Below are 27983 nucleotides of genomic sequence, written 5' to 3'. Positions count from 1 at the left end.
CCACTGCAGAGAGATGCTGAGGTGCTGGAAGGTGTTGAGAGCAGGGCAGCAAGGCTGGGGAGGGGCCTGGAGCACAGCCCTGTGAGGAGAGGCTGAGGGAGCTGGGGGGGGTGCAGCCTGCAGCAGAGGAGGCTGAGGGCAGAGCTGATTGCTGCCTGCAGCTGCCTGCAGGGAGGCTGTAGCCAGGTGGGGTTGGGCTCTGCTGCCAGGCAGGCAGGGCCAGAAGAAGGGGACAGAGGCTGAAGCTGTGGCAGGGCAGGTCTAGGCTGGATGTTGTTAGGAAGTTGTTGTCAGAGAGAGTGATTGGCATTGGAATGGGCTGCCCAGGGAGGTGGTGGAGTGGCTATGCCTGGAGGTGTTGAAGCTGTGCCTGGCTGAGGCACTTAGTGCCATGGTCTGGTGATTGGCCAGGGCTGGGTGCTAGGCTGGGCTGGAGGAGCTGGGAGGTCTCTGCCATGCCGCTCAATTCTGTGGTTCTCTGATGGACCAGCTGAGGTCCAAGGCAAACCCTCCCTGCTCCCAGGTACCAGCAGTGCCGTGGTGTAAATCACAGAGCTTGGCAAGCAGCTTATACAAACATTACCTCTTTATTGTACAGCTCTTGATAACATGGAGTAAGTTACTCACAACCCCTTTACAACGTTGTGAATATTTCCAAGTCGGTGCCTACCACTTCTGCCCTGTCACTTGGTTTCCAATCATTTCAGCTAAAATCCACACTACAGGTTTGTTGTTTTTTGTTTTGTGATTTTTGTTGTTGTTGGTTCTGTGGTTTTATTTATTTATTTATTTATTTAAATTTTCTTCTTTTTTTTTTCCTTTTTCTTTCTTTCTTTCTCCTTTTTTTCCTTTTAATATATATTTAATAGAACAACTGTCCACATAGCAGCTACAAAGATTTAAATTAAAATCAAATTAACATGTAAAAATTGAAAGGGAAACAAAGCAAAATAGTAACACAAAAAAAAAAAATTAAAAATTAAAAGAGGGAAGGAAAAAAAAAAAAAAGGAAGGGAAAAGAAAACCCCAAAACAACCAAAACCCCCAAACAAACCCAAACCAAACCCAAACTCAACCCCGAAGAGGTTTGTTACTGACAGGTAAACTTGCACATGAGAAGCATGCTAACGATTTTTTTTTGTTTTGTTTTACCCAAGAGAACTTCACAACTCTGCCTGCTTGGAAAGGAGAGAATTGAAATTTAAACCCACAAAAACAACTAAAAATTGACCTTTTTTTTTTCTTTCTTAAAAAAAAAAAAAAAACCAAAACGAAGCAAAATAAAATTAAACACAACACCCCCCCCCCCCCCCCAAAAAAAAAAAAACCCAAACAACCGAACCCAAAACCCAACCAAACCCTCCCATAGCCAGGTGTAGTTATTGGTGTGTCCCTTGCAGTACAAAAAGCTCCGTTCCCAGGTGCCTGGGGGCTGGGATCTTGTCTGTTACCCGCATTGTCGTGAGGGTATAAATACTACAGAGGAGGAGGAGGAAGAGGAAGATGCTGGCAGCATACACAGCCCGGAGGAGGGGGAGAGGTGGGGCACTAAATCACTTATTTAAGATTAAGAGTCCTAAAAAGCAGAGTCCCGACCTGCTAACTAAGTTGAACCAAAGAAAACCCAGCGGGGAAGGGAACGAAGTGTGACGACGGCAGGGTGAAGCCCCCCTCCCACCCAGCCCCCCCCATCCCCCCCACCCCTCCTTTTCTTCTGCCTCAGGTGAGGTTTCTCAGGAGCAAGGTGGGCGCAGACTCTTCAGCCTGCTCCCAGTGAAGTTTTATCCCAACGTTTGTTTCTTCCTTGTTCTTGCTGTTAGGTGAGAAGGTTTCAGAGCCCTCGGCGGGAGCCGCGCCCGCGGGCGAGGGGAGTACCATGCAGAGATCTCGCAAGACAGCTTCCAGCAGCCACCACAAGAGTTACGGATTCCTGCTCTGGGCGAGCCTTTAGAGGGAACCTCAGGAGGTCAGGTCAGGGAACCGAACGCTCCGCTGCGGCGAGCGCAGGCGGAGCGGGACCGGAGGCGCCTCGAGGAGAGGTCCAGCGGCCACCGGGCGGGGGCGAGCGGGCTTCAGTTGATGCCAATCTCTTTATTATCCTCGATAAACCTGGTGAAGGGGCGGCTGGCTCCCGTTTCGGGGCTGGCTTTGTCCAGGCTGACGATGGGAGGGCTGCTGCCCGTGCGAGCTTTGTCCATGCCGGCGGTGAGGCTGCCGAGGGGCGGGATGGCGCCGCCGCCCAGGCTGACGGGCAGCTGGGGGATACCCCCGTTCTGTATGACAGAGATCTCGTTGTTCTTCATGGCCAGGCCGTTGGTGATGGCTGCGGCGTACTGGTTCCAGAAGCTGGGGTCAACGTTCATGGCCCGAGCCGCCAGATCCTTCTGGAACATCTCGGAGAACTTGAGGGCGTCGCCGCCCAGCAGTGCCATGGGGTTCTCCACCGAGAGGCGGCGGCCGCGGCGGGCGGGGGCGTTGTTCCACATGTGGGTTCCCATGTGAACCTGGGGGGCAGAGGGGGACAAGAAGCAGCCCTGGGTTAGCAGGTTCCGGGGGGGTCGCACGGGGCTGTGCCTGGCAGCTCGCAGCATCCCTTTGGAGGCCTTTTCGTTCACACCGAACACAGATCCGCTCCGGGTCCAGCACACGCTCCTAAGGCACAGCCAACCCCCGCGGGGACCAACCCAGCTCCACGGCACTCTTCTGAGGTGCGTTTGTTTCTTCTCAGTGAAAGGGGCCACGGAGATGCTGCAGAACCTCTGCTCTGAGGACAGGCTACGAGAGTTGGGGCTCTGCAGCCTGGAGAAGAGAAGGCTTCCAGGAGACCTTGGAGTGACCCTCCAGGATCTGAAGGGGGCTACAGGAAGGTTGGGGAGGGACTATTGACAAAGGGCAGTGGGTTTGAAGTGTCAGAGGAGAGATTGAAACTGGATGTTAGGAGAGGGTTCTTTGCAGTGAGGGTGGTGAGACACTGGCAGAGGTTGCCCGGAGAGGTTGTGGAGCACAGAAGCACCCAATGTGATCTTTGATCACATTCTGTGATTCTGTGCTCCACAACCTCCCTGGAGATGTTCAAGGCCAGGTTGGATGAGTCCTTGAGCTACCTGTTCTAGTGAGAGGTGTCCCTGCCTAGGGCAGGGGGTTGGAACTGGATGATCCATGAGGTCCCTTCCAACCTAAACCATTCTGTGATTCCATAATGAGACAAATGCAGCACCTCAAGGAGGTCTCCTTCTTAGCTGAGACCATTCCATGTGCAAGCTGGAAGTTGTCACATGCTGAAGATTAGCAAAGGCCTTAGAGTATGGGGGGGCAGAGGGGTGGATTTTTTTCTGCCCTTCTCCATTATTTCATGGAATAGGTTGGGTTGGAAGGGACCTTCGAGATCATCTAGTTCCAACCTCCCTGCCATGGGCAGGGGCACTTCCCAGAGCCCGAGCTTGCTCAAGGCCTCTCCCAGCCTGGCCTTGAACACCTCCAGGGAGGTTGTGGAGCACAGAAGCTTTGACCACATTGGGTGCTTCTGTGCTCCACAACCTCCCTGGGCAACCTGTACCAGTCTCTCCCCACCCTCAATGCCAAGAATTTCCTCCTAATCTCCAGCCTCAGTCTCCCCTCTTCCAGCTTTTTGCCTCTTGTCGCCTCCCATAAACCTGATCTCAGGCCAGAGGCATCAATTCTTTATTTTCCATTATTTCTTTAGCTGAAAATTGACCTTTTCCCCACTCCACCCACCCCAAAAAAAAGGGAGATTTTCCAGATGCGTTCCCTAGGCTGTGTCCTGATGCTTTGAGTGGACTGTGGGGACTCAAGGGGCATCAGCCCCGTGGCAGCTCGCTGTGAATCAGTGGGAAGCAGCTTTCTACCCCGCGATGGCTGCAAATGGAGCTTTGAGAGGCATCCAAGAAGCTGAAGGAGCTCTGCCTTCCCGCTTTAGAGTGAGGCTGTTTAGCACAGACGGGCCACGAGGCCTGCCAGGATGTGCCCCTCAGCTGGCTGTGTGGCCACCACCTCTGGCAGGAGCACTGCAGCGCATTGCACCTACGCCCAGAAGCGGCTCTGAAGTTCTCGTCGTCACACAGCCACTGGCATCACAGAATCATTGGATTGTTTCAAGTCGGGAGAGACCTCCAAGGTCATCGAGTCCAACCGTCACTTCAGCATGGGGGAAGCAGGGTGAGCACCGCTCCACAGCGAGCAGCTCCTTGGAGCTCCTGTCTGCTCTGGGACAAACACCTCGCGCTAGAACCTGCCGGGTTCAAGCGGGGCTGAACATGAGCCAGGGTGTGCTCAGCTAAGAGGCCAACAGCATCCTGGACTGCGTCAGGAATGGTTTGGCCAACAGGATCAGGGCAGGGATTGTTCCACTGAGCTTGGCACTGGTGAGACCACACCTTGAGTGCTGGGTTCAGTTTTGGGGCCCTCACTCCGAGGACATTGAGGAGCTGGAGCAGGTCCAGGGAAGGGCAACTAAGCTGGGAAAAGGTCTGGTGAGCAGGGCTGGGGAAGAACAGCTGAGGGAGCTGGGGCTGTGCAGTGTGGAGCAGAGGAGGCTGAGAGCAGAGCTCATTGCTCTCTGCAGCTCCCCGAGAGGAGGCTGCAGCCAGGTGGGGGTTGGTCTCTGCACCCTAGTATCAGGTGCTAGGAGGAGAGGAACTGGCCTGAAATTGTGCCAGGGGAGGATTACACTGGAGAGGAGGAAAAATTTCTTTGGTGCCAGAGTGGTCAGGGATTGGCACAGGCTGCCCAGGGAGGTAGTGGAGTCCCCACGCCCAGAGGTATCCAAGAAACCTGTGGCCATGGCACTTGGGGACAGGGTTTAGTGGCCACGTTGGGGTTGGGCTGGCGGTTGGACTCCATGACCTTAGAGCTCTCTTCCAACCCAAGCAAACAATTCTCTGATTCTAGGTGCCTTAAGCCTCCCACCCCCCCTTTACAGTTTTAGGTGGCCTCTTACCTTCAGGTTCCCCTTTGTGGTAAAAGCTCTACCACAGATTGTACAACCAAACGGTTTTTCACCAGTATGGGTGCGCTCGTGTATCTGCAGCGCGCTGGCTGAGGAGAAGGTCTTCCCACACGACTGACAGTTGTGCTGCTTGGGAGTCCGGCGAGGGGGGGGTGCCAGCATGGGGGTGATCCCCGGACTCATCACTGTCTGTGGTGCAGCAGGAACCTGGATTCCAGCTGGAAGCGAGGCAACCTCACCCAAAGAGATCGGCTTGCTGTGACCATTCACTTCCATTTTGATCATGGTGGGTGCTGTACTGGTGACCAGGCTAGGAGTGCTTTGGCTGGGACCTAGAGCAAAGTCGGGTTCAAAGAACTGAGAAGGCAGCTCTTGCAATCTGTGCGTCAGTAAGTGCTGTTTTAAATTACCCATAGTGGAACAGCCCCGGCTGCAGAGCGCGCAGACAAACGGACGTTCCTTAGTATGGCTGCGGTGGTGAATTTCCAATGCACTCTTGCAAGCAAAAGGCTTGCCACAGACATTACAAACGGGACTTTGACACTTACCACGTTCTCTGTTCAGGAACAGCAGGCTAAAAGGAGCCTCCTCTTTGATGAGCGGCCTGCCCGGGTTGGTGGTGGCAGCGGCGGATGTCAGGTCTAAGGCGCCTCCGTTTTCGGTCGTGGGCGGGGGGCTGTCTGGTTTCTCTGTCTTTAGCTGTATTTCCGGCGGCTCTTCCTGGGTGCCGAGAACTGGGGACTTGGACCTGAAGCTTTCGCTGTTGCTGTTGACGGGAGATAAAGCTTGCATGGAGGAAGAGGACTCCGACATGGCAGGGCTGCCTGCGCTCTGGCTTTCCAGGTCACCCACAGCCGACGAGGAGTCGTTGCTCAGGTGGTCACTCTCCCCTGACCCGTTTTCCATGGATTTTAAGCCGGCCAGCTGCTGGCAGTTCATGACGGAGTCAATCATCTTCATCTGGTTCTCCAAAGCGGCGATGCTGGAGATCACGGAAGGCGGCGAAGAAGGACATGACCCGGAGTAGGATATGAGAGGTTTGGAGGAGTCGCTTGCCACGTCCTTCAGCTCCGGGTCCTCCTCCATGGAGTTCTCATCGATGTCCTCATCGAAGTTGCTCAGTGCGTCGATGTTCTTGTCATCGTAGGAAAGCTCCGAGTCCATGGCATCCTGGAAGCCCTCCGGCAGCGGCGTGTTGGGGATCTGCCCGCCCATGTGCATCCGGATGTGCTGCTGCAGAACCACTGCATTGGTGAACTTCTTCTGGCAGATGGGACACGAGTGCTGCACCCGCAGCGGCGGCTTGGCCCGGTGGACTCCGAAGTGCGTCTTGAGGTTGCCTTTCGTAGTGAAGGCACGTCCGCAGATTTTGCATTTAAATGGCCTTTCTCCCGTGTGCGTCCGGTAATGCATCTTGAGAGCGCTCTGACAACTGAGCACGCGGTGACAAATGACGCATTGATTGGGGTCTGTCATCTTCTTATCAATGTTCTCCACCAGCTGCTGCAGCTTTGAGGTTTCTGATGTTTGCATAGAGTCTAGCAGGCCGCCGAACGGGAACTTGGCCTTAAACTGGTCAGACACTGCTGGAAGCACGGGGTTTGGGAGGCTCGTCACCACGCCGCTCTCCGTCACGGCGGTGGGTATCGAAGAGGTGGAAGCTGCAGAGGCCTGCCCACCCACAGGGAGCTCCCCGAGCCGTGCGCCCGTGGGAGGCAAGGTCACAGCTTCTGACTTGGTCTGGGCCGAGCCGCTCTGGACAGGCTGCGGGGACTCGGCGGACGCTGGTGCACCCGACTCGGAGGTGTTGAGGCTGGGGGACAGAGAAGTGCATTCACTGGAGGCGGGTGAAGGCCTCTGGGGTGACCTGCTCATGGGGGTGATGCTTGGGGAATCTCCATAGCTGTTCACACCAGGGATAGTGGGGGGCAGCTGGAGACCAATGGAAGTTGGGACGGTGGGCAGGACGGGTTTGCTGTCCAGCCACGTGGTGACTGGCTTCTCAGGGGGCAGCGACATCCCGTAGGGGATCCCGGAGCAGGTGGGCACGTTGTCGAGGTATTCTGGAACAGGGTAGGGGTTCATCTGAATGTGGGGGTATTTCTCCTTGTGCCTCTGAAAATGGACTTTCAGGTTGCCCTTGGTGGAGAAGCGGTTCCCGCAGATGTTGCACTTGAAAGGCCTCTCTCCCGTGTGTGAGCGAAGGTGGATCTGCAGAGCGCTGTCGCTGCCGAAGACCTTGGCACAAAACCTGCACTTATGCTTAAAAAAGGGGTCCTCGGAGCTCGCCTTGGGCTCGAACACCGAGACGTTGGGGGGCTTCCCCTTGCGGTGCTTCATAAGAGCGGAGAGTGGGTCCAGCGCATTGGCCGTGGCGGCGATGCTCACCAGCGGGTTGGGGAAGATCACGCTGCTGTTGGAGGAGGTTTGAGGTAGAAGTGGGTTTGGCAGGCTGGACACCGAGGTGAGGCTTCCGTGTCCTCCTAGCGAAGGCGAGGTGGAAGCGTTCTGGGGCTGCGAGGCGCCGTTGGGGGTGCCGGGCACGGGTGTGATGGATGTGATCGCGCTGGAGGAGGAAGGGAGGCTCGAGTCGGGTGGGGCGGAAGAGCCCCCACCGGAGACGTTGGGCGTGCTCGCTCCCGATGTAGTCCTGGAGAGGTGCTGGGAGCCGTCAAAGGCTGTGGGCTGAGCGCTGGCGACCTGCCCCACGATGGCAGGAGGGATGACTGCAGTGAGCTGGACGGCAGCGCTGGTGGCGAAGCCTTGCAGCTGGCTGGAGGCCTGCCCGGCGCCGGTCTGGGCGGCTATGACGGTGTTGAGGGACGCTCGCAGTGGCTGGCGGTTCATCATCGCCACTTGGCTGCGGATCTGCTCAATCAGCTGGAGCTGGTGGATCTGCTGCTGCTGCAGGGCCATCAGCTGCTCCAGGATCATGGGGATGGCCACGGCTGTCACCCCGCTGCTGATGCTGGCAGAAGCCGTGGTCCGGGTGGTCTGCGAGAACTGTGCCACTGCCACCTTTGTGCTCAGCAGGGTCTCTAGTGTGACGTTGGTGTTTGGCATGTTATAGGTTGTCATGGAAGATGGTTCAGGGATCTGAGGTAGAGGAGTAGCTGTAGTTGAGGTGCCTTGATTCTGGAAAGTCTTCTCTGCAGGCGTTTCTACCTCCATTGGCTCTTCTTCCTTCTCTGCTGTCTTTACCTCAGAGCTGTCATTGGTCTCTGCCTGGGCGCCTTCTTCAGTGGCTTCGCTCTCTGCCTGGTCACTGGGAGAGCTGGCAGGAGAGGGCTCAGGGAGCTCCTCGTTGGGGGCCGGAGCTGCCTCATCTTCGTTGACGATCAGCACCAGGGGGTTTTTGGTGCAGCTCTTCTTGTGCTCCAGGAAGTCAGTCCACTTGAAGAACTCGGCACAGCATTTCTCGCAGACGTTGGTTTCTTCGCTTCCACTCCTGCTCTCGTTGCCGCTGTCGCCGTCATCTGCTCCTTCTCCTGGGACTGCTAGGGAAGGGGAAAAAAGAAAACACCAAAAAAAAAAAAAAAAAAAAAAAAAAAAAAAAAAGAAGAAGCCAAAAACCCAAAGATTGTTATCAGCCAATGACTTGCAGGACGACTCTGCCTCTACATTAAAAAATTTGGCACACCGGGGCCGATCGATGCCTTTTTTATTTGGTGCAAATCCGCCCCAGCCTCAGATACTTCTGAGGGCTCCCCGCATGCACTCCCTGGCTCTTTCTCTACCTAGCTAATCATTTTCTTAGCACGATCCATCAAATTATGAGGTGCCATCAATTGTGGATCCTGCTCCTTAATGAAATTCCATAGGAGCCATTGATTTCCAATATTTTCATACAACTGGCGGCACCTTGTCCGCTGGGTACAAAGCGGAGCCTTCGACGGGCTCATTAGGATTCCCCTTTACCCATCAAGCTCCCTCGTTTCCAGCAGAATTAGAGATGCCTTTGCCACTTCACTTAACATTGCTAAACTAATCTGTAACCTTTCAAACTCAAAGCAGCCCCTGACAGGACAAACTGGGCTTCCTCTTACTCAGCCCACAGGTCCTGGGCCACCCAGATTTATTGTGTCTGTACAGTGTTGAGACATCAGCACTTTAATGTAAATGCCATACAACCTTTGAAATCAATAAGCATTTCTTTAACCGAGGAATTTCCAGTGGGATGAACTCGTTTAGAAAAAGGAAACGCGAGGCAGGAAGCTCTTCCAAGCAGTTTGACCCTTCTGACAAAGGCTGGGAGTGACAGGACGAGGGGCAGCAACTTCTGCGTGGGAGAGGGGAGATTGGGACTGGAGCTGAGGAGGAAATTCTTGACAGTGAGGGTGGGGAGACAATGGCACAGGTTGCCCAGGGAGGCTGTGGATGCCCTCTCCCAGGAGGTGTCCAAGGCCAGGTTGGTTGGGGCTTTGAGCAACCTGGGTTGGTGGGAGGTGTCCCTACCCATGGCAGGGCAGCAGACACTGGATGATGTTGAAAGTCCCTTCCAACCCAACCCCATCCTATGATTCTAAGCCTTCCCATCCCAACAGCAGGAACAGAAATTACCATCACAGCTTTCATTTTCCTCTGCCTTCGTTAGAAATGCTGCTGGAACTGGGTGCTCTGCACCACCCAGCCTGGGCACCCTGCAACACCACCTAGTCTAGACTGCCCATGGCACTACCCAGCCTGGGCATCCTGTGACACCACCCACACTAGACTCCTCATGGCACCACCCAGACTGGACACCCTACACCCCCACCATAAAATTCATATTATTTATAGTTAATTTAACATCATTTGTCCAGTCAGATGTCCCTGCCCATGGCTTGTGGCGGTTGGAACTGGATGATCCTGAAGGTCCCTTCCAACCCAAATCATTCTGCAATTCTAACATCTTCGAGGTCCCCTTCAAACCATCCCATGATCTTCAAAGTCCTTTCCAACCCAAACCATTCTGTGATCTTGGAGGTCCTTTCCAACCCAAACCATTCTATGCTCTTCAAACTCCTTTCCAACCCAAACCATTCTGTGATTCTGTTTCTCTAGCAGCACCCCCTCCATTAACTGCCACGTTGTTGCTGTCAGCCACTAGAGCTCCTTTTACCACCCCCCTCAACAAAGAGGTTTATTAACCAAGTAGAGGTTACCCATTTCAGGCTCATTTCCTCTGCCACCTTTAGCAGGCAAACGTCGGGAGTCAAGCACGCCTCTTTTCTTTTCCCTTGCCCCCCTCCACTTCGTACCTATTTCCATCTATCCAGATAGAGCAGCTCAGCAAATTACATGCCTGTGCCCTGGTGGAAAGCCCTGCTAATTGGTTACACATGTTTAATTACTGGTGTAGGCAGCTACTTCCTCTGCCTGGCGCTGCCCTCGCGGCATCCTGATTCGCACCGCGTCAAACAGGAGAGCTGCTCGGGAGCAAGGGACCGGCACACCGCAGCGCCCGGTGCCAGGGCTGGGGTCTGCCGCCGCCCCTGCCCTTGTCGTCTTGGCTTGGGGGGTGGTGGTGGTGGGTTTTGGCCGTGCGGGTGAGAAGGAATGCAGGCAATTACTCGGGGTCCATTTGCTGCTCCGGCCAGAGCTGCTTTTCATCAGCCCACAGATCGAGTGACAACGGCAAAAAAATCAGTTGAGCAGAGGAGAAGGACAGCTGTAAATCAGGTCTGAGGGGAGAGCCGCTTGAGGACGTGAGAAAAGCAGCTCCCAGGCTTCTCATTAGATCAATAATTTATTGTTTTGGGCACTAAGAGAGCGCGTCCCGAGCCGAGCGTGTCCTGAGCCGCCTATTAGTTTATTTCTCTTTTATGCCGGGGAAGAATGCTCGGCCAAAACCCTCTGCTAAGGTTTCCACTAGACAGCCAGATTCTGTTACCCTAAGAGGAGAGATGTGGTTTCCTAATTGAAGCAGAAAACAAAAAAGCATGTTTTCTGCAACCATGATACCCTCAGCTCCGCTCTCCTTTCGTTTGCCCGCGTCCCCGAATAAGTCAGCTTCATTTCCATGCTAATCGCTGTCATTCAGCACAACCACAACGAATTTACACAGCTCACAAAAATATTAATTGCCAGCTATTTGAGGTTTAAGTTCTGCTGAAGTCTGCCTTGCTATTAGAGCGTTGCGAGCCTAAAGATCCGCTCAGAGCAAGGGATGCAGCCTGTGTGTGTAATGAGGTTGGGCGTAGCAGAGCCGATTTGTACTGGGCATAGGCACTGGAGGCAAAGGAAGCATCCCAGCCTCTGCCTGCTGACGGGAATGGCACAACTCCTACTGCCTCGATGGGGCAGGGTCGGGCCAACACCCTAAATGGGATGAACAAAGCCGTGAGTGTGGCCAGGGGGAAATGTCTGAAATGGAAGATTGGCCAAGAAAGTTGGCGTTAGAGGCTGACATGAAACTCAGCACTCAGCATTACAAGGGCTGACAAGAAATTCAGAACTTAGCATCACAGCAGAAAGAGTTACATTAAGAAGGGGGACGGGGGAGGACAAAAAATAATATTTTTCTACTGCAAACTGAAAATGTAATCTTGAGGTGTCCTGCTCACTTCTAACCCAGAGCTGTTTGCGGAGCCTTCACTGCAAAATCGCTCTGGGCAGCATTAGGTGTCAGCTCCTTCAGCCTTTGCCGAGCTCAAACTCCCTCCAGCTCCCAGCAAGGACTTTTGGCTGATGAAAGGTGACCAATCTGGGCCCTGAATGCTGTTTCTCAGCTCCCTACAGCATCTCAAAACTTACTGTTTCCCTGCCCCTTCCCGAAAAAACTCTGCCTCCCAAAAGCTGCCCCTTCCCAAGCCCTGCTCCTTCCCAAGCCCTGCTCCTTCCCCAAGCTATGCCTTCCCAAGCCCTGCTCCTTCCCCAAGCTGTCCCTTCCCAAGTCCTGCCCCTTCCCAAGCCGTGCTGACACTCTATTTCTGTCTGCATTTCTACATTTACACAGCCAGGGCTCTCCCACTGCACAGAGACATTTTCTGCTGAGAAATGACTGCTGAATTAATTTTTTTTTTGGTTGCTATTTTAAATATTCACATAAAATTCCACTGCACTTAACTAGCTCTGAGGAAAACTCTGCAAGCACTGCTGGATATTTCTTTCTCTCTCTCTTGTTTTGTTTTTGTTTGTCCTTTTGGGAGGGGGAAGAACAAAATGCAATTGAAGAAAGAGTCAAATATTATTTAGGATTTGTGCACGGAAAGCTGGAGCTGCTGCACTGCTTGGGCTGAGATCGATAACCTGCAGCTGCTACTAGACAACCCCAGACTAAATCCTTACTGCAACTGCTCTTGTAGAGACCTGTCAGGGAGTGTTAGGAAGGTAGCAGAGAGGGTAACAGGATCCACCACAAGAGTTTGCTGGCTGCAGGCATCCCGAAGTACTCATTCAGCAACCCCAAAGCCTCCTGAAAAGGGGCAAAAAAGCAACTTCCAAACCGTCCTCAGCTTCAGCTTCTACCAGGCAAAGCCATACAGAGCCCAGACCAGCAAAAACACCCAAGGTGCCTCTCTCCAGAGCCTTCCCCAACTAAGACAACTCAAACAGGTCTTTGCTTACACTACAGATTTGCATTCTGAGGGCTGAGGGGAGCCAGATCCTCTGCTCCTCCTTCAGAACCTGACGGTTCGCCAGCACTGGCCACAGGCGGTGGGACTGTGTCTGCCTCTGAAGGCTTTCACAGGGAGGGTTGTCCCAGTCCTTGTTTCCAGACCTTGGCAAACTGGCCAGGAGTTGCCTTTTATTCTAGTTCTTACTTTGGTTATTCTTACTCCTCCTCCTCTTCTTCTTACTGTTCTTATGACTACTACTGCTGCTACTACTACCAGAAGCTTGCAAAGAAAATACAAACTGTAGCTCCTCTTCCACCTTTCTTACCTCTATTTTAATCTCTTTATTTTAATCTCCATGTATCTCTTTTCCATCTCTATTTTATCTCCGGTTTTTTGGCCTTTCAGGGGAGCTTTCCCTGAAGCAAAGCCCACACCAAATCACCAGCACCGGCTCCACGCGGCACGGCCACCGAGTGTGGCTGTCCTCTGCTCTAGCCTGAGCAGCCAGCAGCCAGCTAATTATTTCAGACACTCTACAAGTGATCATTGAGCCCAAATGTGAGCATTTACAATCAAAACAGGTATTATGTTCTGCACTAGGAGACAGTCTCATGATCTATGGATGTCAAAACTGAGATGTATAATGCATAAGCTCCCAACAGAAACCCAACCTGCTGACGCCCACTGCCAGGAAGTATCAACATGAACCTGCTCAGCATTTCAAGATAATAAGCAGCCTGCTCTGCTAATTCATAAGCCCAGAGCAGCAGCAGCAGCTTTGCAGCTGGGAGGGTCCCTTGTGAGGAAGCAGAAGCGGGACAGAGTAGTGGAGGTGCTGCTCCTAAGCCTCCACCATCACGAGAAGGCTTTCCAAACGGCCAAGCTAAGAACATTCATCTCACCGGCTTGGAAAGGTCAAGGACTGCTTTTGATAAAGAGGGAAGGCACATGGGGGTGGTTTTGCCTCCCCCCACCCCCATCATCTTCGAAGTAGACATAGGGAAAAACAAAATAACCTCCCCCCAGTGTTTTAATGCTGACATCTCTTAGGGCACGCAGTTAAATCCCTCTCCAAGCTTCGCTTCCCTGCGCCGCTAAGCACACAGGTGACACGGGTGGCACTGGAGTAAAATGCCACTTTGCCACCAGCACCTGCCCTGCGCAGCACACGCAGGCTGCTGAGCTGCTGCACGGAGCCAGAGGCTGCCAGCTCACCCCAGCAGCTCCTACTCTTGGCTGGAGCAGCCTTTGCTGCCATCAGGATCGGCACGGAGATGGATGGGGTTGAAAAAGCGCAAAGCAGTCGCACAGGCTTTGGGGTCTTGCCTGGTGGTGGTGGGGAGGTGGATGAAAGCAAGGCTGAAAAAGCAACCACGGGTATTTTAAAAGCAGCTATACTCCTGTCTCTATTAAAGATACACTTTCTACCTTAATGCCCCTTCTAACGCCCGTGTAGCGGGGCCTGCAGACCCACGTGGCGGCACTGGCCCGGTGCCCGCTGCCCCAGCCGGTTCGCTCTGCCCTGCTACTTCATCTCCAACGAGGCTTCTAAACGCCCCTTTCCGGAGCGCTTTCATTAATAGGAAACCACTTATTAATAGGGGGGGGAAAAAAAAGGGACCTGTATTTATTGTTGCTTTATTGATTTCAGGCAGGGCATAAAGCTCCCCAGCAAATGCTTCCAACGTGAGAGGGTGTTTGTGCTGCTCGTTAGAGGCAGCGGCGACAAGGGCAACGCTTGGTCGTTAATTCAGAGTTACTGCTAAGGAGGAAAAGGAATCGTGGAGAAATATTATCCCAAACCCAAATATTTTAATTGTCTTTTTAGTTTGTTTTTTTGCCTTGGCTCTTCAGGACAGCATTTGTCCCAGGAAGCCAGCATTTTCTTCTCTTTTATAGCCTGCTCTCCCTTTCTGATCTATTTCAAAGTGATTAAACTCATTAAGCACTGCAGAATTTAATCTTTCTTCTGTGGTGGTGGTTCCCGTCCCCGTCCCCGTCCCCCCTCCTCCTTTTCCTGTAGACAAACAATCATTTTGATTATTACAGTCAGGATGTGGTGCAGCACAGGGGGAAAAAAACACAACCCAACAATAACAAAAAAAACCCAAAACAAACAAAAAAACCCACAAAACCACAAACCCCACACCCACAAAACCCCCAAACTGAAGGACTTTGGGGAAAGGGGGTGGGGGGTGGAATTAATCGAGCACTTGCTTAATCTTCTAGACATGGGCTGAATTTTTGCACTCCTTGGGCTGCACAAAAGGTGTTGAAAGGGAGTTTTGTCCAGCGCTCAGGATCTCAGCCACTAATAACCTCGCAGTTATTTTCTCTGTCTCATTAGTAGTCCAACAGCTAACGGACTAATCTGAAGCTGCTAGGGGGATGCGAGACGAATTACAGCACAGGAAGCTCACCCTGCGAAAACAGGTGGGAAAATGGGAGGGAGCAGCTCTCCGAACGGGACCCAGGGTGAGCTCCTTGGCCGGCCCCAGCTGGCCGTACCCCGGTGGCTGCTGCGGGGCGCTGCTGTCGCTTCCCACCGCTGGGCTCTGGCTCCAGAAACGAGCCCAGAGAAAGCTCAGCGAAGGTATTTGGAGTGAGTCACTTTGGGATGGCGATGGCTGTAGCTGCTCCTGTGATCACTGCGGGGGAGCCAGGGGTGGGCACGGGAAGGTTTTGCTCGGCCACCATCACAACCAGACCCTCCAGAAGCTTTTCGAGTTGAGAGAGGGATGATGTTGCCCTGCTCCCTCGCTGCTCCAGAGGGAGGCAGAGGGTCAGAAGGGTGCCCTGAGTCCTTCAGTCACCCTCGGCAGAGGTGGACAGCTGAGAAAAGAGAAAGCCTGGCACATCTTCCGGCTCCACCCCGGCGGGGCTGGCAAACCTGCCTCCCCTGGTTCTGACTTCTGCTCCCAGGGCTGCAGATTTTCTGCTGCAAGGGACAGGAAAAGCTCTTTCGCTCTGTGTGCAAAGGAAAAAACAACGAAGGGAGGCTCCAAAACAGCCACCACCTCCTCCCGTGCAAGGAGGCTGAAACGACTCCCCCCATCCTAGCCAGCTTCACCCCGAAAGCGGTCGCTGCTTACCAGATGCCCCCTTCCTCGCTCTGCAAAGAGCCCCACACCACCCCAGTCTGCTTCAGCCTGGCTCCAGAACCTTTGCATTCTGTCTCAGCTTCAATCCCTCCTGGTTCAGCACATGGAAACGACCCCAAAACCACCTTTTGCTCTCCTATTAAACAGGAACTTTTACAATCAGAAGTGCTCCGAGGAGTCAGTATTTTGTTATGGTCTCTTACTCCCTATCATAAAACCCTCAAATTATGCACACTGGGGAGAGACATCAGAGAATAGGGGGGGGGGGGGGGGGGGGGCGGGGGAAATCAACATTTTCTAGACTTCCACCTGTTTTAAATTTCTGGCACCTGCCCTGAAGCACCCAAACACCAGCAGCACCTCAAGGAAAAAAAAAATTAAGTTTTTTGTTTGTTTTGGTTAAGACTAAATGGGATAATAAAAATTAAGCCACCCAAAAGTGCACAAATTCCTCCTAATTATCCATCTCAGGATGGAGGAGCAAGAGAGCATCTTTTCTATGACTGAGGGGATCTCATCTAGAAGTAAGAATTTCAGGAAGAAATAAACTCCCTCCCTCCCCAAACCCAGAGCTGTCACTGAGAAGCAAAATGACAAACGGGGAAGAGGTTTCAGGGTAAAAACCACACACCCAAAAAAAAACCCCCACCAAACAACCAAGCCCAAACCCTAAACAACAGCAGCAACCTGAGTCTGTTAACATCAGCCAGAAGATAAAATGCCTGCTAAATGTGGAGCAGATGTAGAAAATGCTCTCACATGCAAATCCAATAACCATTCCAAAGTGCAGCTCACAGCATTTTTTGTGTATTTAAACAAGCAATATTTCTGCAGCACACCCACACGAGGACAATCCTTCACCTCCTGCATTGTCAGAAGGCACAAACTTCCTTTAATTGAATTATGCTTGGAGAAGGGGGGAGGGAAAAAAGGGAAAAAGAAAAAAAAAAAAAAAAAAGAGGGAAAAAAAGGAGGTTAAAAAAAAAAAAGGAGGAAAATATCTTTTAAACCTCCCCTCCCTCAATTAGTTTTCCAAATGATATTCATGTGGATACAGTTGCCTTGTAACAAGGTATTGATCCTGCAGCAGAACAGCACCACTTGGGCCGTGGCTTTCTCATCTCTCACAATTGATGGAGCTTTTTAAAGAAAGGGTTTTTTCCTCCCCCCCTTAAATTGTTAGGCCACGTCTATTTTCTTGCAAATTAATTCTTTTTAACTCTTTATGATAGCTTTGAATCCCATAAAGAAAGATGAATTATCGCATACTGAGCCCAAGCTGTGAAACAGGAGGAGACAAATAGAGACCCCTACTGTGTTTAACAATGTAGAAGAAATTCCAGACTCGATAGGAAAGAGGAAGGGGGGAGAAAGGGAAAGAAAAAATCCCAACCCAACCCAACCACGAACTGTTCTGTCCTTCTTCGGAGCCTACCGAAGCTGCCGGCACGGATTCCGACAGCGGAGGGCACTCTTGCTATGCGCAAACCCCCGCACTCGGCCCTGGCGTCCTGGCTCGGAGCTGCTCGGGAGCCTCAAGCCTGAGAATTTGTTAAGCAGCAGCCACCTGTGGCACCGGCACCCACTGCATGCTGCTTCCCAAACACCGGCGGGTCCTCCTCTGCGCCGTGGGAAGCCCCCTCGGGGTCTCAAGCGTTGTCTCTTTCCCGCCCGCCGGCAGAGGCAGAGCGGGTGCAAGGTGGCAAATGGGTTTGGAAGCGTTTGGCGTTAAGTAAGGGCCTGTGTGATGTTCCTGGGGATCAGATGAGCAAGGCCTGGGCTGGCTGCTGGGTTTGGGTTTAGGCTGGGGTCCTGTAAAACGCGTGCTGATGTTTGGAAGGTGAGAAATAAAAGTTTCTTTGACGTGCAGCAAGGAACAGGCTGCCCGGGGCGGGGACTGTGGAGTCTCCATCTCCGGAGAGAATCCGAAACCCTCCTGGACGTGTTGCTGTGTGATCTACTCCAGGCGATCCTGCTCTGGCAGGGGGGGAGGCTGGTCTGGGTGAATCTTCGAGGTCCACTTTCCAACCCCCTAACGTTCTGCGATTCTGCCTTGCAAGGAAGGAAGCTTGTTTGAAATGCACCAAGGCTCGTTTGGAATGCTAAGAACAGCTGAGGTCAAAACTGCTACGGAGACGACGCTGAAAATAATTAAATAAATACAAATCCAACCTCAACAACAACAAAAACCAATTAACTAAAAGCAGAAGCAATCAGCAGGACACCTAAATTCCCCAGAGCTTCCCTGGTTTGCAGAGTGCCTCTTAACTACACCTCAAATCTCCCACCACCCCGCAGAACGGAGCCGGTCGCCCTCTGACCATCCAACGCAACGCTGGCACTGTCTTTGGAGGCTCCCAGGAGGAGAAGCCAATGGGGAGGATCCAATCCTGCATCTCCTAAGCATCTCAAACCCGGAAACTTCTAACTGCTGCACCCAGTGATGCTACTCGTTTGAGTAAAAACCGCTCACGGGCAGGAGTGGTTCGGTGCCAGGGGCAATGGTTTGGTGCCAGCTGCGCCGCCCGCTTTGCTCCTTCCCATCCCTTCCCTTGCTAAACCCAGCAAAGCACGGGGGGAGACCTGAACAAATCCCTTAGCTTTTAGCACGGTTACTGCAAGCCCACGAAATGATACACACACAGCACCAGGAGAAGGCATCTCCTGCAACACCGAACAGCGACTCGGGTTTTGGTTAAACGAAACCAAAAGTAGCGCGGCAGCCGCAGGGTTAATTAAGCAGCTCAAGATGCTGAGCTTCACAAAGGGAAACCTCCCCACACACACACTTTCTTTCTTTCTCCTTCTTTAAGAGCTGTAAACACTTGTGCCGAAGAGATGGGCACTCGATAAGCCCCCGCGCAGCCCCGCGGCAGACTGGGAGGGCTCTGCAGTTTAACACCCGGCTGCAGTGTTAACACCGCGCACGCCAGCGGTAAGCCCTGCTGCCAAGGTCAACTGCACACAGCTCCTAATTGTATTATGAGCTTGACATCTAGTGGCCACCCCTGGCAGGGCAAAGCAGGCAAAGGTTAAATCAGCAAGCCTTGTCAAAGCACTTCTAACTACCCACCCTCGGGGACAGGCCCGGGGAAGCCTGCTTGCGGCTCTGCAGCTCCACCAGATCCTCCCGAGCCGAGCTCCCGCACAGCTGCCAGCCGCCCGCGCCCTGCCTCTCCGCCGCTCCGGCCAGCTGCCAGGTCGGAGACCTCTCCAAATATTTTGCTGTGCCTCTGGCTCTCTGCGTCCAGAGCTCGGCTGGGGTTTCTTTATCAGGCGGTGACAGGGTTGCACATTTTGGGGGCAGCAGCAGTAGAGAGGTGCGTGAGCAGGGGGGGAAACCTGCGATAAAGACTGGAAATGAGAAGTTTCGGAAGGGCTTGTCCTGGGGACACAGCTCAGCCCCCGATAAAAGTGATCCGAGTGTCCTCACTCCGTGTATCACAGCAGGGCTTAGCTTGGAAGGGAACTCAGAGATCATCTGCTCCAACCTTCCTGCCCTAACTGCCCCAAGGAGACGCAGACCTGAGTCCTTTCCATGCTTTTATCCTTTTTCAACTTACAGCCCCCCACCACATTAAATCTATCTGTCTGTCTTTCCTGATGGTTTTCTATCATCTTTTAACCAGTTTTGAAGGAATTTTCCTTGACAAGGAGAATTGCAATCCATGCTCAACAGCATCATGAGTGAACCAGAAGCATAAAAACCTGCCAATTTTGCCCTAAAATCCCCCCTTTTAATTATTACTGTTAATGCTGCTAAGTGGGATTTTTTACAGGGGTAGCGGGAAGCAGACTTTGGCCTTTGACAACTGAAAAATGTACAACTCAATGCAATGTTTTTTACTGCTGCAACTGGATTTGCTTCTTTGAAGTGTGTCAAGCACCTGCCTAGCAAAGTGTTCTCCTTCCACAGCTGAAATGTTTGCAAGAGAAATTATTTCTGCTGGATTTTTTTTTGGGGGGGGGGGGGGGGGGGGGGGGGGGGGACGGACGACAAGGTGTCAGGTTTTAACTGTCTGGATGCCAGGCCAAGGCTGCTTTGTTACCAAGCAGAAGGAAATTGGCTCAGGTCTTGACTGATAGACAGCCAACAGCCCTGCTTTGGCACTCAGTGAAGCAAAGGAAGGAAGAGCAGCCAGAGAAATCTTCCCAGGGCTCAAATATTGTTCAGGAATGGCACTAAAATACCTTATTCATTTAATTTTAACTCCTTCTTTTAATGCTACGTTATATATATATATAAAAGCTTGTATCCATTTCTCTCCCTCTGGCAAGAAGGAATTTCAGTTACCTGCACCATATCTCAACAGCTTTAGTGACAAAGAATTTCAACCAACGTCTCTCAAATTTTCCTCCCCTCCACAAAACGCCCAAAGAGAAGCTCTGATGCCCACCTCAGGAGAGGCTAAGACTTGGAGATCAGCACCACCAGATGAAAGTCTGACCCAGTTTCGCCTATTTCCATCCTCACCTAGACAGCAGCCAAGTGGCTGATTGCTGAAAGCTCCCTTCTTAGCCAAAATATTTTCCCCAGCACAGACTGGGTTGGGAGGGACCCCTCAAAGGTCATCCTGTCCTACAGAGCGGTTTTTAAACACAGACTGGGGATGGTTTGAATGTTTTGTCTCTCCCCTCTGCCAGCACCACTATTTACACAAACTTTCAATCCTCCTTTCCTATCAAAAGGACAATTTCTAGAACATTTAGGTGCCCTTTATTTTTCACACACACACAAACCAACCCAGCCCCCCAAAACTCCTCCTCAGGACAAACATTTGCACCAATAAAGAAATAAATCACCCAAGTTTTCTCTGCGCTGACAGCTGCTTGGGACTTGCCACGTTTTAAAAGGCTGGGTTGTGAGCAAGGTGGGGAAGAATCTCTCCTTTCCCCCCCTGCGCCTAGGAAGGTTCCCTCCACGATGTGCTGCTACTGTTAAAGCAGGTAGGGTGAAGCTGTCTGCTCCACGCTGAACTGCCTGGAGCATGCTGGCTGCAGGCACCAAAACTCTTTACCCAGGACGAAAAAACAGATTCACTACGTTTAGGTATTGCAAAGAGGGGAGAGGACAGAAACAGGCCCCATGTTTCCACACACCACCTCACCACCCCCTCAGGATGATTGCAAACCCCGGGCAGGTTAGAAAGTCACCACGGCAGGGCTCACCACAAGGTATCCTTCCCACCTCAGACTCAGCACCGACACATCTTTGCCAGAAACTTGGCATCACACAGTCCAGGAGCAGCATTTCTCAGCACGCCTCGCCAGAACCACGCTCTCAGAGCCCTCTTTAACTGTCCCTGCTTTCAGACAGCAAACGCCACAGCCGTGGCTTTAAAGTCCAGATGAATTGGAGCCTGTGCCCGGTGCCCGCAGTTCCGATTCGGTTGTCGCCTGCTGAAGCAGAAGAGTGGCTCAGAAATGCAATCCCAGCCTTGAAAACACTACCCCGAGAAACTGAGAGCGTTTGGCTCTGCAGGCACTCATCCTGCTGCTGGAAAATGATTTCCATCACATCTTCTCCTTTAGCCACCTCACAGCCTTGGCTTGTATTCCCCCCCCCACCTCAAAGAGGAAGCTTTTGTTCCCTCTTTGACAGTGCAGTTACTCCTGGAACACATCGCTGCCTCCTAACACTTCCACATGATAGGTATAAAATAACCAACCCCGGTTTAAGCCTTTCTACCAACAGTTCCAAACCATTCCGAGTGCAAATCTGGAGCTGATGACCTTGCTAATTATCTGCAGCTTTCCGACAGTTTCTCACCACTGTGACACTTGCCCTGGCTGGCTGCAGCCGCCTCGCTCTGCAGCACAGACTGCCTCCAGAATTATTCACTCCGATAATCCTGCTTCCCAAACTTCTGTGGCAGGCTTTGCACCAAACTTCTGCCGACACCAGTTTACACCGCGCCCAGCCTGACGTTTCTCTCCCACTCCGCTGCCCCCTGCACGCCAGGCACATCCCAGGGTTGTTATTTATGGGACATCTCAATTTTTTAAGTGCTCCGTTTCGCGAAGCCAGATACTAAACACGACCCCCTCAGCTAAATCATGAGCTCCACTTGCTTCGCCTGGTGCTGACAGCAACCTCCCAACCTGAAAGATGCCAAATCGGTCCAAAGGCTGCACCCAGCACACCGTAGCCACGCACCTAGTGAGCCCCCAGCCCAGCAGACCACACTGCCAGGAGCTTTGCTTTTTCAAATATCCCAAACCTTTCACCCTGCAAAGCTGCTTCGGAGGCCTGTTGCAAGGTCTGCTCAGGAGCTGGGGCACTGTGCTGACTGCAGCTGGGACCAGCAAGGAAGACCACGCAGGGCTGAGCAGAGGTTTCAATCCAGGAGATGCGAGGAGCTCGTTAGGTCTGGCCTATAAAGCTGCAATATTAATTCTCCTCTGCTGACTCTGTTAATGGATCCCCTCCCCGCCCCCTCCAGAAATTCTAAAGGAATTTCTTTCTTTTATTATTTCCCTCACCCCTTCCTCCGCACCGAAATGGATTTCAGAGCATCCAAAAGTTTGTGATGCTGCTGGCAGTGGGAAATTCCTCGCAGCCAGGATCCCACTCCAGCAGAAACTGAGCTCCACAACCCGAGATGGAAACGCGAAAATAACGAGAGCCAGGAACAAACAATTAGCGGTGCGGTGAGAATTGGTTTGTGTATGATGGCAGCAAGGCTCCTCGGGGCCAGGCTCTGCTGGGGTGGGCGCTCTCAGCTCGAAGAATTCGTCACTGAAATGATCAAGTTGCAAATGATTTGAAGCCAGTTCGGCACGGGGGGGGGGGGGGGGGGGGGGGGGGGGGGGGGGGGGGGGGAAGAAGGGGGTGATGGTAAGAAATTCCTTCAGAAGCAGAGTGTAAAAAAATACCTTAATAGAGGCAAGCAGAGGAGAATTAATTAGTGTTTTAATGAGAAGGAGTATTTTGTGATGTCAGCGAGGCTCCTGGAGCCCAGGCTCTGCTGGGGCGGGCTCCCAGGTTGAGGAATTTATCACTGGGATGATAAACTTGTAAATGATTTGAAGCCATCGCAGTACAGAAAAAGGAAATTCCTTCAGAAGCAGTGGGGGGAAAGAAGGGGGGAAAAAAATAGCGTTAATGGAAGCAAGCAGATGAGCAGGAGGATTCGGCTCTCCTGGTGGCAGCGAGGTTAGCTGAGCCCAGTTTCTGCTGGGGCTGTGTGTGGGTCCTGGGTCTAAGATTCTTTTTCTCCCCAAGCCCTGTAAACTTTTTTTTTTTTTTTTGTGTCCACCTGAAGCCATTTCGGTGCAGAAGAAACCTCCCAAAACCCCCACTCCTGCAGCCCAGCAGAGGAGGATTAGGGCAACCTAAAGCAGCAAGGTGTAAGCCATTTGCATGAGGCTTCTGCGCTCTGGTAGCCAGACCCACTTTTACTCCTGCCTGCTGCCCCCCCACCTCCAAACCAAAATGCGAACCTCACAGCACCTACTTCGAGCTCGCTAAGCACGAAGGGTTTGGCTGCTTTTCATTCAAAGGTGGGTTCAGAAAAAGGGGAAATCACTGCACTCCCCCCCCCCCCTTTTCTTTTTTTTTTTGGGGGGGGGGGGAGGGAGCAGCCTCCTTTAAAAGCTTGAGGGAGAAGGGAAGGGAAGGGGGGAGGAAGGGAAAAGTATTGACATTGTTGCATTTTAGGGCTGCTGTGAAAGCCGATTTTGTGCTATTCAGGGGGCCACAAGAATAACGCTTTAAAATTCCTCGCTGGGATGCAATGTAGTCCTTTTGAGGGCAAGACTGTCTGCCTCATTCGGCAGAAATAAATCCATTCATTTGATCATGTAGTCATTGAGGGCGATACAAAACAAACCAAGTGTGAGAAATTCTATGTGATGAAGTAAACAAAACAAAACCTCTCCACACACACACCCTCCCCCCCCCCAACACCACCACCAAAAAGGGGAAAAATGAGGAGGGGAAAAAAAAAAAAACCACAACAACCAAAACCCCCAAACCGAGAAAAGTAAAAAAGCAAACCTCCAACCCCAAAACGATTTCCATGACAAAAAGATTCTTTGTCCTTAATCTACCCACCATATGCAAGCGTTTCTTTTTAGCATATCTCTTGTTCTAATCTCGGCTGACATGGCTACAGAGATAAGATTCGCATAAAAAAACACCACACACACACAAAACAAAACCCACGAAACAAAAACCTACTTTAACAATTTAGGGATAATTTCCACCCCCCACACCACTCCGCCGCCTCTTCTCCTCCTCCCCCCGCTCTCCTTTTCCTCCTCCTCCTCCTCTTTCCCCCCTTCTCCTCTCCGCTCTCTACCCGATTTATTATCTCGCCAGGAGTGGTGTGATGAAGTAGTTGGGATTTTTGATTCTGCGCTGAAATGGCTTCAAATGAACTTAAAAGAGAAAGTTTATAAGGGTTGGGTAGAGGAATTCTGCAGCCTAAGGACCCCACCCCCGCAGGAGTTGGGCTGGGGAAATCTTGTTGGCATCATGAGGTAAAAAAAATAAAACCTCCTTCTCCTTAAGCAAAAAAAGAAACAACTCCTGGTTCCCACCAGGGTAAATGTTAATTCTCATTCGGATTTACCCCTGAATTCCTCACCGGAATAAACGCTGCGCTCCCATTAAAATCAATACCCAAATAGTCATTAAAAGGAATACCCAATTCCTCGGGAAAAGGAATACCCAATTCCTCACCCAAATAAGTGCCCACTCCTCACCCAAACAAACGCCAGTTTCCCATTCAAACAAACGCCAATCCCCTCCTCACTGGAAGCAATCGCTAAATTCCCACCGAAACAAATCCCTAATTCCCATTAAAACACATACTAATTCCCACCGAAAGAAGTGCTACATTCCCATCCAAGCGCTGCTTCTCCTCTGCTCGCCTCCATTCGTGGGCTTTTTTTTTTTTGTTAACCCTGCTTCTGAAGGAATTTCTTCTTTTGCTGCGCTGCCATGGCCTGAAACCAGCTCAAAAGTTGATCATTCTGCTGATAAATTCTTCAACCAAGGAGCTCACCCCAGCAGCAGCTGGGCTCGGGAGATCCTCCTGGCATCACCAAATGCTGATCCTCACTAAAATACTCTCCTGATGCCCACTAAAATACTCTCCTCACCCCCCCCCCCCACTAAAATACTCCATTTCTCCCCACTAAAACACTTTCCTCATCCCCTCACTAAAATACTCCATCTCCCCCCACTAAAATACTCTCCTCACCCTCACTAAAATGCTCCATCTCCCCCCTCCCCCCAAAACGCTCTTTCTCCTCTGGCTGCCTCTACTAATCTTTATTTTATCCCCCCCTCCCCGAGTCTGCAGCGATTTGTTTCCTCCTCTTCTTCTTTATTTTCCGTGCCAAAAGGGATTTCAGAGCATCTAAAAGTTTTCTGCTGCTTAGATCCTTAGCCCAAAGACCCCACCCTGCAGAGGTCCTCGAGAGGATTTCATTGGCATCTCAAAATCACCAAGAAAATTATTTTCCCATCTGCCTGCCTCTTAATATTTGTGGGATCTTAATTTTATTGTTGTTATTATTTTTCTCCCCCCCCCCGCAGTGAGATGGCTTCAGATCAACTCAAAGTTTGTCGTTCTAAGGGAGAAATTCTTCGGCTTAGGACCCCACCTCAGCAGAGGCTGAGCTCAGCAGACCTCCTTGACACCACAAACCACTAATTGCCATTAAAATCCCGAGTCTCCGCTGACTGCCCAGATTCAGCTGCTTCGTTTTTAACACCGATTCCGAAGCAATAATAATAACAACAACAAATGACTGGTTTGAGTCTGCGCTGCCTTGCTGCTACGCTGTGACAGAAAGAAGCTTGTCTCTAGGTGCCTCTCTTTTACCCCCTCCAACACCCAAGCCCAGGCTTCTCCTGGACCGGTAGCCTCAGCAGCAGCCCTGAGCAGTGCGGGACTCGCTGCTTACCTCCCCCCACACAGAGTAAAAAAAAGCCCTCAACCAAACACCAAACCAAACCCCTGGGAAGGAGCAGGAGGCTTTAACGATTTGCCAGCCTGACAGATGTTTTAACCTGATGAAGTGGATTCACGCTGCCTTTAAGCTTCGGGGCTGTAAAGTTCAGATACAATAGCCCCCTCCCCCCCAAAAAAAGAGAAAAGAGAAAATAGAGAAAAAGAAAATCCTCCTCAGGCTTCAACTTTGCTGCTTTTCTCTCCCCACAGATGCAATTGGAAAGTCATGAGAGTTTGGAAGCAGGAGAATGACTTTTTCTTTTTGTTTTTCCTCCCCCCCCCCCCCCCGCCTTGAAAGGAAGGAGAAGAGGGAGTGGATGAAGCCGCGGAGCAAAGGGCCTACAGAGCAAGCAGAAAGCATTGGGGCTGCCGCTTGGGTTAGGCAAGAAACGCAGCGAACGCCGAGGAGCTCGCAGCGAGCGGTGCTGGTGGGCTCCAGGCAAAGGGGAGAAGGGAAAAAAAAAAACAAAACCCCAAACCCAAATAAAAAACTCAAACCCCCAGACAAACCCCAAACCAGCTTTCGAGTGGAAGCTCTCAACTTTAAAAGCCTAGAAAAATCAAGTCTGGCTTGTGGCACGGCTCCGCAGCCTGCCGTGCCAGGGGCTGCCAAGGACGCGAGGAAGGAATGCTAAAAAATAAATTTAAAAAGGAGAGGAAAGAGGGAAAAAAAAAAAAAGCCCCAAACCCTGCAGGCATCCTCGGAAAAAAAAAAAAAAAGATGGAAAAAAAAAAAGCAAAATCAAACCCAAATCAAATTCCAGCCGAGTGGAAATGAAGCTCAGAACCTGAACCTCCTCAGTTCTGGGGCACTTGTTCACTAGCAGCCCAGATGCAGAACGGCAAAGTCGTGCGGGGAAGGGGCAAAGAATGGCGGAGGATGGGCAAGGAAGAACCCCCCCCTCCCCGCGACAGGGGCTGGTGGCGGTGGCACTCGGTGTCACCTACCAACCGTCAGCAGCAGCACGGCCGCGCAGGCGGAAAGGGGGGAAGGCAGCGGACGGGGGAAGGCAAGCAAAGAGCTGGACATTACGGAATTATTTTCTCTCCTCAAAGTGAGGCAAACTGGAGAGGAGGAGCGGCTGGAGCAGCCTAAAGCCCCGGGGGGGCAGCCCACAGACAGCTTGCGTGGGGCAGCGGGAGGAGCGGGGGTGTGCGTGTGTGAAATCCCTGGAAGCCACCGCAGCGGGGCTGGAGGGCAGCCCCGCGGGAGCCCCTGGAGCTCCCAGCCCCAGGCAGGGCAGCCCGGGCCGGGCTGCTGCCGGCGGAGGATGCGGGGAAGAGGCTACCAGAGAAGGGAGAAGGAGCGGAGGGGAAGAAGAATAGGAAGCAGCGGCAGAGATGGTGCGGGGTGCAGGGTTCCTGGGCAGGGAAGCACCGAGCCCCACGGGCGAGAAAAGCTCTGGGGAGGCCGGGAGGAAGCTGCTGGGAGAGGATGGTCCGAGCTCAGAGAGGGGGTGGGCTGCAGAAACTTGGCTAAACTGCGAACTTCTCCGTTTCCCCAGCTGCTCCTGTTCCCATTCTCCTTCAGTTTCTCCCAGCGCAGGCTAACTCCGCTCCCATGGTCACCGCCAGCACCAAAGCCTCCCGTCTCCATCCATCCCAAAGCCGGCTGACAAAAGGAGGGAGAAGCAGAGAGGAGAAGCTCCGGGGAGGCTCTTACCGTGCTCGCAAACTACCTCGGCTTGCAGCTCCTGGTCCGATTTGAGATGCTGGGGCTTGGCTTGCTTCCGCCGAGACATGCTGCTGCTAACTGAGCCGTCCTGAGCCTGCTGCTTGCCCAGGCATCAGCGACGTGGAGGTGGAAATGGGGGGGGTGGTGAGGGAGGGAGGGAATTGGGAGAGAAGGAGGGGAGGTGGAGGAGGGGGTGTGTGGATAGAAATAACTGTTTGCAAATAAAAGTCGAGGTGCAGAAAGCAAAAGCAAGGAAAGGAGGAGAGGAAAGGTAACAATAATAATAAAAGGGGAGGGGGGGGGAGGCGGGGGAAATTGAGACCAAAAGGCAAAAAAAAAGGGGAAAACAAAGCACGAAAGGGGAGGAAAAGCAAAGAAAAAGGAGAGGAAAAAAAGTGAAAAAAAAAAAGGAAAAAAAGAAACGGGGAAAAGAAGGTGAGAAAAAAAAAGGAGTGAGGTTTGAAAAATAGGAGAAGAAAAACAGGCAGAAAAAAGGAGGAAAGAAGGGAAAAAATAGGGAAAGAGGCAAAAGAAAAAGGAAAAAAAGGAAGAAAAAGCTGAGAAAAAGCCAAAGGAAATTAAAAAGAGAAAGGAGGAAGGGGAAAAAAAAGGGAAAAGAAAAGCAGAGGAGAAAAGAAAAAAAGAAGAAGAAAATGAAGAAGGCAAAAGAAGGCTTAAAAAAAAAAGAGGAGAAAAGGCCAAAAAGGGGCAAAAAGAAAAAAAAAAAAGGGGGGG

At 52.0% G+C, this 27983-nt stretch overlaps 1 protein-coding gene across 3 annotated transcripts; it reads right to left on the bottom strand.

Moving 5' to 3' along the window:
* Positions 1–1692: 1692 nt before the first annotated feature.
* SALL3 (spalt like transcription factor 3) lies at positions 1693–27983 on the bottom strand. Of its 3 annotated transcripts, none has more exons than XM_064161241.1 (4): positions 27237–27983; positions 5515–8463; positions 4958–5298; positions 1693–2504 (listed from the first exon to the last, which is right to left on the bottom strand). In XM_064161241.1, the coding sequence occupies exons 1-4, from the start codon at positions 27313–27315 to the stop codon at positions 2073–2075; spliced, it is 3801 nt and encodes a 1266-aa protein (XP_064017311.1). In that variant the 5' UTR covers positions 27316–27983; the 3' UTR covers positions 1693–2072. The 3 variants fall into 3 exon arrangements, with proteins under 3 accessions (XP_064017311.1, XP_064017312.1, XP_064017314.1); XM_064161242.1 differs by having other exon boundaries at positions 5515–8460; XM_064161244.1 differs by lacking the exon at positions 4958–5298 and having other exon boundaries at positions 2261–2504.

The sequence above is a fragment of the Pogoniulus pusillus genome, chromosome 21, assembly GCF_015220805.1.
Source record: "Pogoniulus pusillus isolate bPogPus1 chromosome 21, bPogPus1.pri, whole genome shotgun sequence".
Lineage (NCBI taxonomy): Eukaryota > Metazoa > Chordata > Aves > Piciformes > Lybiidae > Pogoniulus > Pogoniulus pusillus.
This window is presented reverse-complemented; position numbering and strand designations above follow the sequence as displayed.

What these genes read in the sequence shown, in the direction of transcription:
- SALL3 (XM_064161241.1), bottom strand. Translation starts at nt 27,315, where the DNA reads ATGTCTCGGCGGAAGCAAGCCAAGCCCCAGCATCTCAAATCGGACCAG. An exon ending in GTTCCTGAACAGAGAACGTG is followed by an intron (nt 5,299 to 5,514) that starts GTAAGTGTCAAA and finishes ACTTTGCTCTAG; the next exon opens with GTCCCAGCCAAAGCACTCCT. An exon ending in CCACAAAGGGGAACCTGAAG is followed by an intron (nt 2,505 to 4,957) that starts GTAAGAGGCCAC and finishes TCTGCCCCCCAG; the next exon opens with GTTCACATGGGAACCCACAT.